The sequence below is a fragment of the Pseudorca crassidens genome, chromosome 3 (assembly GCF_039906515.1).
Source record: "Pseudorca crassidens isolate mPseCra1 chromosome 3, mPseCra1.hap1, whole genome shotgun sequence".
NCBI classification, from domain to species: Eukaryota; Metazoa; Chordata; class Mammalia; order Artiodactyla; family Delphinidae; genus Pseudorca; species Pseudorca crassidens.
The window spans coordinates 169,224,845-169,234,775 of NC_090298.1; the positions used below are offsets into that span (position 1 = coordinate 169,224,845).

General features: G+C 58.6%; 1 protein-coding gene across 7 annotated transcripts; it reads right to left on the bottom strand.

Annotated features, from left to right (window-relative positions):
* Positions 1 to 180: 180 nt before the first annotated feature.
* Positions 181 to 9,691, bottom strand: MPND (MPN domain containing). Of its 7 annotated transcripts, none has more exons than XM_067734133.1 (13): positions 9,116 to 9,688; positions 8,756 to 9,035; positions 7,806 to 8,075; positions 5,298 to 5,559; positions 4,644 to 4,728; positions 4,348 to 4,444; positions 3,978 to 4,050; positions 3,823 to 3,899; positions 2,817 to 2,985; positions 2,660 to 2,730; positions 2,008 to 2,097; positions 1,221 to 1,313; positions 181 to 425 (listed from the first exon to the last, which is right to left on the bottom strand). In XM_067734133.1, exons 1-13 carry the CDS (start codon positions 9,346 to 9,348, stop codon positions 339 to 341), a joined length of 1,887 nt encoding a protein of 628 aa, XP_067590234.1. In that variant the 5' UTR covers positions 9,349 to 9,688; the 3' UTR covers positions 181 to 338. The 7 variants fall into 7 exon arrangements, with proteins under 7 accessions (XP_067590234.1, XP_067590235.1, XP_067590236.1 ...); XM_067734134.1 differs by having other exon boundaries at positions 7,806 to 8,042; positions 9,116 to 9,687; XM_067734135.1 differs by having other exon boundaries at positions 5,298 to 5,430; positions 9,116 to 9,687.
* Between the last annotated feature and the right edge of the window lie 240 nt (positions 9,692 to 9,931).

The following is a 9,931-nucleotide window of genomic DNA, read 5'->3' on the forward strand; positions in this document are numbered from 1 at the left end:
GTTGTGGTGCAGGGTGGGCCCTCTCGAAGGGGTCTCCAGCCAGGGTGGGGCCCACATGAGCACCAGCCCACAGAGAGCCTGGGAGGGACGGCTGTCATCCGCCCAGTCGCCAGCACGGCCCCTCCCCATAGCCACGGCTGCATGGACAGCAACCCCTCCTGAATCCGTGAGACACATGCCTAGGCTGTTTCTCCTTTATTATCTGAGCCCCTGCCGTCACACACCTCAGTCACACAGGAACGAAGCAGCACAAAGGCCCTGGGCCCACTCCCCTCACGCAGAGCCTCGGGGAGCCGCATCTGACCAAAGGCTTCCCTGGTCCTTGGAGGCTGGTGCTCTCAGCTCCCCTGCCTGAGGACGCTGTAAACCTGCTCCAGCACGTGGCACAGGCCCTGGTCCTTGGGCGTCCTGCTGGCCAGGGAGATCTGAAATAAGGAGGCCTGATGCCTCAGGGCTGCAGCCTGCCAGGGGGCTCTCCTAACCCAAGCACGCAGCCGTGTCCCTGAAGCCACACCTTGAGGCCTGGGGACGTCGTCCTTTGGGGGTGAGGTTCTTCCACACTTCCCAAATCCTGCTCTTACACGCAGCCCCCTCGTGTGCCGAGGCCACCCCACCCACCTAGCACCAGTCTGGGAGGTAACCGGTGGCAGCTTTAAGCCCTGGTCACTGTTAAGTGTGAACAAAACAAGCAAACGTGTGAAGCTATTTCTCTGCAAAGCGGAGTGGGTAGTGTCTTCTGAGAACGACTCTAAGGCAGGAAATATGCGGAGCCCCTGCCGACACGTCCCGTTTACCAGCGGTAGGACCAGCGGGCTAGACAAACCCACTCCCAGCACCAGCCGCTCTGCTCGGTTCAGCTCTGCTGCTGCTTAAGATTCAGAACCCCTCCTGCACCTCCATGGGCGCCCCGGGAGAAGCAGGGCCCAGAGCAGCGTCTCCAGCTGGGACGTCCCAGGGGTGATGAGGTCTACGGGGCTTTTGCATTTTCATCTGCATGTCGATGGTGATGTCCACCAGCGTCACCACCTCCATGTGATAAAACACGACTTTTCTTTGGTAGCATTCATTTCTGACTGAAGTATTTTTGTATAGGCCCAGGTAAGAACTCACTTCTCTTCAAGCTGCCCACGAATATATTCAGTGGGGGGGGGGGGGTCCCCGGGGCTCCCAGAGATCTTTATAAAAGGAGGGGTTTGCACAGGACTCAGCATGAGTCTTACCTTGAGCTTGTCGAGGTAGGTGTGCTCCTGGTTCCAAGGCTCCTGGAACCTGACGAGGTCAGGGGCGCCCTTGTAGAACTCTACCAGCAGCATCTAAGGAACGGTGGGGCAGGTGAGCCCCTGTGACCGCACTTCCCGGGCCAGGCACTCAGGATACATTAGCGAGTGGGACAGACACTGCTGCCACCCCTCAGGGGGCCTCTAGTCTAATGCAGTGTGGCATGTAGACGTTACCCAGGTCCTGAAGAAATTAGGGGCTTGGCAGGAGGGCCCCCTGGAGGGGGAGACAACTTCTGCAGAAGCAGCAGGCACACTGAATGTGATTCTTTATACCTGCCCCGGTCCTGACATGGCTCCACGGTTTAGCCTTAGCCAGAGCAGTAACATCAGTGAAGTCACAGGTGTGACGAACTAGCTCCGTTTGTTTACGTGCCTGCTCGCTATTCGTCCGAGTAACACCTGAGGTTCTCACGTGTCCCCACTTGGAGAATCCCTGGCAGCTGCGGAGGCCCAAGGTGGGAGCGTCCCTAGCATGTTCCAGAACAGCCAGGAGGGCGAGGGGGGAGAGGTAGGAGGGGCTGAGGCAAGGATCTGGGACTTGATCCTAAGAGCCCGTGATTTTCAGGAGCGGAAGAGGAGCCTGACTGGGCCCTGATGTGGCCCGTTCAGCCAGCGCTTCCCAAGTCCTACAGTGTCATGTCCATCCAGCTGGGCGCCCTCATCTCCCACCTGCTCCTCCCAGGGCACCCACCCCACCCCCACCCACCTCACGCGGCAGTGAACTCACCATCTCATGAAGGACGTCATTAGTCAGGAAGCCATCCTGGACGTAGGCCATTTCCACGTCCATGGGGATGCCATAGTCACTGGGCCTTTGCTGGCAGAGACACATGGCAGTCACCACTAGCTACCCCCAACCCGGCCCCCCTCCAAGATGGCAGAGCACAGCAGGAAGTGCCCAGGGCTGGGAGTCAGAGAATTGATACTGCAGGCCTGGCTCCGCACTCAGATCAGATCCAGAGCCGCGCGAGACCTTAAAGGAACCCAGCAATGCGACCAGGGAGGCAGGGTGGCACCCACCCCACCACACACACAGGAGTGGCCATGGCTCCGGAATTCCTTTCTAAAGCTGATTTCTGACCCCGAGATGGACTTGGGGAATGAAACCAGACAGGGCTCAGGAAGGAGGCTACCTTGGTGCAAAAGCAGCATGCTACAGGTAGAGCACCCACCTTTTCAACAATCCTCACACCCACAGCCTCAGAGCAATGATTTTGTTCCCATTTCACAGATGAGAGCAGACCCCAGCTCCCCAGATGAGCCCGGAACCAGAGTACTGGCTTCCTGCGGCTAACAAGGCCTCCTGACCCCTCCCACACCCACACAGGGCCCCGCCCACGCCTCCCAGCCCTAGGCCTCCCCCCAGCAGCCCCGCCTACCTCAGGGGGCGGCATCACCCAGAAGGGCGAGATCTTGGACTCTGGGCCCGGGTTACCAGAGTAGTAAGGGGCTGGGGGAGGAGAGAGAGAGAAGGGGCTGGGCATGGAGGCGCGGTGGCCCTCTGGGGCCCCACGCCCGCCCCTTCCCGGGACTCACAGCAGAGCAGGGCGAGGCAGGGCTGGAAGCCATTGCTGGAGCCCTGCAGCCGCAGCTGGTAGTCCATCTGTGCGTCGATGTCCTGCAGCGACGGCAGGGCCGGGCTGTACGGGTGGCTATGGTACCAGCCTACCAGGGACAGGCCCCGCAGGAGCAGGCTCTGGTAAATCTGGGGGCAGAGACGCACGGGGCCGGGGGCTGTAGCAGCCCTAGTGCGCTCACGTGCCTGGCACCCATCCAGCCCCACGCGGCCAGCATTTAATGAGCGCCTGCTGTGTACCAGGCCTGAGGGCACAGCAGTGACGCAGACACACCCTGCTCCACCCTCAGCGAGTCCAGTGGCGGGGTGGGGGACAGTCAACAAATAACGTTAAAAAGTTGCTGCTACATTCCCTGGCGGTCCAGTGGTTAGGACTCCACGCTTTCACTGCCCGGGGCCTGGTGTTCAATCCCTGGTCGGGGAACTAAGATCCCGCAAGCCAAGTGGTGCGACCTCCCCCCAAAAAACAAAGATGCTCCTCACATAAATCTAAGATAAAAGGTTATTTTGCTCACTGCTGTATCCTTAGCTCAAGGAACAATTCCCGGCACATAGTAGGCGCTCAATCAATAGTTAAATCAAGAGATAGGGTAAAGAGAAAGGAAGAAGTGGGCGGAGAAACATGTGCGCGCCCAATCCACACGCATTCTGTGCCCTGTGACAAGGTGAGTGTGGAGCGCAGGCGCGTACTAAGCACCCTATGAAAACATTAAGGACGGCAGCTAATACTTATCGGGCCTTTACCAGGTGCCAGACAGGCTCAGAGGGGAAGGGGCCGGCGGCGGCGTCTGTACAGAAGGAAGTATGAGGGTGGGGGGTCACAGGTGAGGGGACCGGAGGTCACACACACCCATTTGCACCCTTGCTGAGTGGCGACACGGTGCTAGGCGCCAAGACGCGGTAGCCAGGACAGCTGTGTCCACGCCAGCCCTCCCCAGAACGCCGAGTCACCGTGCGCCCCCTCACCTCCTCTTCCATGGCGGCCGCGGTATCCGCGTCCCCCAGCCGGCTCCGACAGGGGAAGGCTCTCAGCACCGTGAGCACTGCACGGAGGTGGGAGAAGGCGTGGACATCGACCCCAGCCCCAAACACCCCCCTGCCCACAGGCCCCAAATACCCACTCTGACTGTTGATGTCCCAGCGGCCGCCCAGGTACCCCACGACCTGGCTGCGGGTCAGGTGGCTGTGGAAGTCCTGGGGAGGGGAGGGACAATGGAAGACCCGCTCAGACTGCGCACCGCCGCCCCAAGGCCGTCCTGAGGGCCAGGGCCCTTGCGTTGTGACGGGGTCAGCCCACCCACCTCCTTCTTCATTCAGACATTGATTGAGTGCCTACTGTTCACCGGTAGTGAACAGAGCAGACAAGGTCTCTGCTCTCATGGAGCCAACCTTCCAGGGATCCTCTGGTGGGGGGTGGGGTGGGGGGACACCCCCTGCCCAGGCCTGAGAGCCCCTGACCCCTAAGGGGCAAAGTAGGAGCTGGGCACACACCAGCAGGAACAGCACGTTGCTAGAGATGGCCACGTTGAACGGCTGGAACTTGTTGATAGCTGCGAAGGATGTTACTTCCACCAGGGTGTGCGGGTTCCTGAAGGAGCCAGGAGGGTTCCACAGCCTCAGGAACCCCCAGGCCCTTTCCTCACCCCCACGCTGGCTCCCCAGCTAACCACATCCAGCTCGGACCTGAGGCCTTGTCTCCACCCTACCCCTGCCTTTGTTCCCCATACACCGGCAAGAGCTCACACCGATGGGGGTGAGGGTCCCGGCAGGCATGGGGTATATCTGACCTGGCAGAGTCTCGACTACCCAGCATGCAGTAGCGCACAGGCACCCGGATCTTGTTTTCCACCCTTTTCCCTGGGGGCGTGGCCTCTGCGGGGTTGGGGGGTAAGAGAAAAAAAAAAAGGCAGCGTCAGTTCCTTCCCCAGCCAGAAACTGGAAAATGAAGACCAGGCAGCCGGAGAAAGAAAAAAACAAAAAACAAAAAAAACCACTCCAGGGGCAGCCTTAAAAATCAGGCAGGTGGACTGGGAAATCAGGCGGCAGGTTAACAAATCAGGCAGAAGAGATTTAAAAACTCAGATGAAGGGCTCAGGAAGTCAGGTGAGGACCAGGCAACGGGTCAAAGAAATCAGGCGGCAGGGCTAGAAATCAGGCAACAGGGCAAAGAAATCCTACGGGGGAGCAAGGAAATCAGGCGGCATGGTGAAGAAATCCGGCAGCAGATAAAGAAACTGGGCAGTGGGACCAAGAAATGTAGTATTAGAGCTTAAAGAAGTCAGGCAGTGAGAGTGAAATTAGGCAACGGGGGCTGGGAAGTCAGCCAGGCATCTTGGGGGCTCTAAGGAAAAGAAAGGCCAGACTTGCCCCCAGCCTCCTCCCCCACCTGAGTTCCGTCGGCCTCCTGCCCTTCCTCCCTCCCTCCTCCCCCCACCTCTCACCAGGGTGGACAGGCTCCGAGGGGCCCTTCACCGGTGGTCTCCGACTCTTGTCCTCCGCTGAGGCTCCTGTCAGAACCTCCTCCTCCTCTTCCTCCATCATTAGCTCCTCCTCCTCTCCTTCGCTGGCCGGGCTCTGGCGGGGTCGGGGTTGGGGGGACAGCGACGGGACTTTCAGCTGGCTGCTCCCTACCCTCCCGGCAAGTTCCACAGAGACCTCTGGCTGGCCTGAGCCTTCGGTTCCTGTCGTTGCCCCAGGTGCCCACTAGAGGGAGGGAGTGAGCAGAAACAATCTAGGCTGTGGACTAGCCTCGCAAGTTCGAATCCCACCTCTGCCTATTACAAACAGACTTCGGGCTCTAGTCTCCTCATCTGTTAAACGGCACAATGACCTCCAGCCCCACAGGCGTGGCGTAAGGGTGAAATGAGAATGCGTGCAAAGCATTTAGCATATGCCCTGTTGCTCCATTCATCCAGCAAGCAAGCCAGCACTTTGCATGGATTATTTTACCAGATTCTCTCAATAACCTCTCCCCCTGCTCTCTCAAGAAACCTTGCCGAGGTGACCTCTCTGTGTCCAAACACAATGGTCACATCTCAGTCTCTGTCCCCCTGCCCCCCTCTTGGCAGCGTCTGCCCGGGTCTGTTCCTCTCCTCCCAGAAACTCCTCAGGGAGCCCCCCACTCACCTGGCTTCCCTCCCACCTCTCCTGGACCCCATTATTCTCCCCCATCTCACTCGCTGGCCCAGGGCTGGGTCCTCGGGCCTCTTTCCTTCCCCACCCACATCCCTCCTGGGTGGCCTCCAACCCCATCTACCCCCTGAACAACTGCCCACAGTCCTGACTCCAGCCTGGGGCTCTCCTGAGCTCCTGACTTGGGGTCCAGCTGCTCCTTGACATCTCCTCGTGGGGGGTTCACATTCAACATGGCCACCCTGCCCCAACCATCCCCCCAAACCTGCTCCTCCCCACATCTCTGATGAGGGCAATCCTGTCTACCCACTTGCTCAGAACAAAACATCTCCTAACACCAACATCAGATCCATCAGCACATCCCATCAGATCCACTTGCAGAATTAACCAGAACTTGCCCACTTCCTCCCCCTTCAATGGCTGTCCTGGTCCACCCCATCATCAGCCACCTGGATCTGTACAATCACCTGCACCCCGATTCCCCGGCTCCTACTCTCACGCCCTGGCCCCAGTCTGTCCTCCCTACACCCTACAGCAGCCAGCAGAGGGCGGCCGTGAGCACCTGAGTCAGGTCCCGCCCCCTCCTCTGCCCACAGCCCTCCAGGGCTCCCACCTCCCTCAGGGTAAAAGCCCAAGTCCACCCCGCAGCCCATGATGTCCTGCACGACTTGCCCCTGTCCTCCCCCCGCCGGCCCTGGTCCTCACCTCCTCCCTCTCTGCCCCTTGCTCACTCTGCTCCAGACACACTGGAGCCTCACTGTTCCTCAAAAACACCAGCCACAGTCTAGCCTCAAGGCCTTTGCATGTGCTGTTTTCCAGAAAGCCTTATGGCTCCCTCCCTCCCCTCCTTCAGTTCACTGATCAAATGTCACCTTCTCAGTGAGGCCTTCCCTGACCACCCTAACCCTCCCACCATTCCCATCCCCTGTCCCTGCTTACTTCTGCCAACGTACAGTAAGGTGGACTTATTTGTTTCTCTCTCCATGAAGGCAGAGATTTTTTCTCATTTTGATCTGTTTTATCTCCAGCACCTAGAAGAGGGCCTGGCACACAGGTGGCATTTACTAAATACTTGCTGAATGAATAGCCCTATGGCATGCTGTGAAAGTTAGTTTTAAAAGTCAACTTGGCTAGGATATAGTACCCAGTTATTTAATCAAACACTAGTCGAGGTGTTGCTTTGAAGGCATTGGGTAGATGTGGTTCACATCTACAATAAGGTGACTTTCAATAAAGAAGATTACCCTTGATAATGTCAGTAGGCCTCATCCAATCAGTTTAAAGGCCTTAAGAGCAAAAACTAAGGTTTCCTGGAAAACAAGGAATTCTACCTCAAGACTGCAGCATCAACTCTTGCCTGAGTTTCCAGCCTGCCAGTGGCCCTAAAGATTTGCCAACCAGGTGTGTGTGTGTAATACACCTGGGTACCGTTATCATCTCTATTTTACATATGAAAAAGACTAGGAACCCAGAGAGGGTCCTTGGCCAAGTTCAACCCAGCTGGTGAACATTCAAAGAATATCTATTACTATCATGGCATTCAAGACCCTCCCAGATCTGGTCCCTGCTGATGTCTCCAGCCCCTTCAGCTACCAAGGCATCTGAATGTCCAGCTGCATCAGCTAATAATGGTTCCCTAAGCAGCATGTGTTGCTTCATGCCTACAAGGCTTTGCATATGCTATCCCTTCCTCTGGAAAACTCTTCCATTCACCTTTCTCTGACCAACTCCTGTTCATCCTTCAAGGCCCCAGCTCCAACATCCTCTCTCTGGGTACTCCTTATCCAACAGTGAGTCAGGGAGGCTGAAGGACGCACCTCATCGGCGGCAGCTGCAGGTATATGGAGCTGGTTTCGCCGGAGCCAGGCAGCCTTGTACTTGTCCAGTTTCTGGCCCTTGTACTTGACAGAGGCCCAGCCACAGCCAGACTTCTTGGCTGGGTTCACCAGCTTCTTGCAATGGGTGGCCCAGGCGCTGGGTGAGTTGAACACCTGGCCCGTTTCCTGCCACACAATCCTCCCATCGGGCTGCAGGTCTCCCACGAACTTCTTCCCCTGCAGTGACAGTGGGCTGGCTGGGCCGAAGAGCTGGTACCCATCAAGACCCCTGCTCTGGGAAGTCCTCCCTGACCCCATGCCGCTTCCCAGGGTTTGGTAACCACTTCCTGCTTCCTTCCAGGAAGGCTTCCAGCTTAGGTACCATCCCGATCAGCCTGGATTGGAACTGTCCAGTTATATGACTGTACCCCCTCCCTTCACTGGACTGTGAGCCCCAAAGGGCAGGAACAGGGTCTGTCTTGATCTCTGCTGTGTCCCTAACACCCAACACAGCCTGGCACACAGCAGGTGTTCAATTCACAAATTGCTCCCACTCACAAAGAGCACAACAACAGTAACAATAATAGTAATAATAGCAAACACTTATAAAAAGCACTTACTGTGTAGCAGGCATACTGCTGAGCACTGTATTCACTGAATCCTCACGCAACCCCATGGGAGGAAAGAAAATCCCATTCTACAGATGGGAAAACTGGTATACGGAGAGGTTGAATGAGGTCACACAGTCAGGAAGGCACTAGTGTCCTCTCTGAGTGGAGTATTTGGTAAACAATGTTCTCCCGCCCAGAAGGGCTCGTGCTGGGTCAGGATGCTCCGTACCTCAGTTTCCCCTCCCCACACCGGGGCTCGGCCTGCGGCAAGAAAGCACACTGGACTCCGGTTTCCCCTTTTGCACCAGCTAGGATGGGATGCGGCTAGGGGGTGCTCACCAGATAGTAGATGGACAACACCCCGGCGCCGGGCTCCAGCAGCGCGTCTTTGAGGAGCACCCGCAGCGTGACCGCGCGCCTGGTGAGCGCGCCCCCCGGGCCACCGCAGCTCCCTGGCCCGGCCCCGCCGCCACCGCCGCCGCCTCCGCCGCCGCTGCGCGCGCCACCCGATGCCCCCGGCCGCTCAGAGTCCTCGGCCTCCGCCTCGTCCTCGTCCGGCGCCTCCTCGCCCGCGCCGCCCGCGGGGGACAGCGGCTCTGGAGCTGCGGGCAGCAACAGGCTGCAGCGGGGCCTCGCACCCCGAGCTGGTCCAGCCACCCCACCCAGCGCCTTGCCGGCCCCCCGCCAGGCCCGCCGTACCTGCCATGGCCGCTCAGCCACACGCCCAGCGCGCCTCTGGTGCTTTCTTCCCGGCACGTGACGCGGCTCTGCCCCGAGCGGGAAGCGCCCCAGCCATTGGCCGCCGCCGGTGGGCGGGTCAGCAGGAGCGAGCGGGGAAAGTCAGGCCTCCGGCTTGCACACGCTGGAGAAAGAGGCGGCGGCTCAATCCTCCGGGACCATTCGGAAAACTGAGGCCTGAGGCCACCTTCCATGGGAGGGGGCTGGTAGCCGAGAGTTCAGGGTACCATTGGGGAAACTAAGGCCGGGGACTTACGGTTTCGGAGAACCAATGACTCCACCCGAGGCCATAGCCTACAGGATTGAGGCCTGGGGCTGGGGGACAAGGGTGGCTCAGCCCACTACGTCGACCGAGGAAATTGAGGTCCGCGGCCACTCCTATTGAGGGACACACAGGCCTCGGCTGTTGGGACCGAGGAGACACTGAGGTCCGGGAGAATGAGCCACACTGCCCTGGGGCTACGGGATAGAATGGGGAAGCAGCCCCGCGCCGCGACTGTAGATCGCCCAAGCCGGGCGGCAGTCTCTAAAGGGTTAACTTCCACCCTTCCCGGCGGCCCTCGACTGATTCCATGATTGGATCACAGCAGAGCCAGCCAACCAATTAAAACTGGGTCATTTCATCTTCAGCCAATAGACGGTAGAGGCTGGATTCCTTCCAGCCAATCAGTGTTAAACTGCTCCTCCTCTAGCAGTCAGCAGGAGACTCCGGCCTCACGCATCCAATCAGTTGTAGGGTCTTGTCCTCAGCTAGCCAATCAGCTCGCGGGTCAAAGC

Bases quoted from the DNA above. Each gene is read 5' to 3' on its own strand.
- MPND (XM_067734132.1), bottom strand. From the start codon at position 9,348: ATGGAAGGTGGCCTCAGGCCTCAGTTTTCCGAATGGTCCCGGAGGATT. The intron at 8,076-8,755 runs GTGAGCACCCCC...GATGGGTACCAG, and splicing joins TGTTGTCCATCTACTATCTG to CTCTTCGGCCCAGCCAGCCC. The intron at 4,729-5,297 runs GTGAGAGGTGGG...CCAACCCCGCAG, and splicing joins CTCGGAGCCTGTCCACCCTG to AGGCCACGCCCCCAGGGAAA.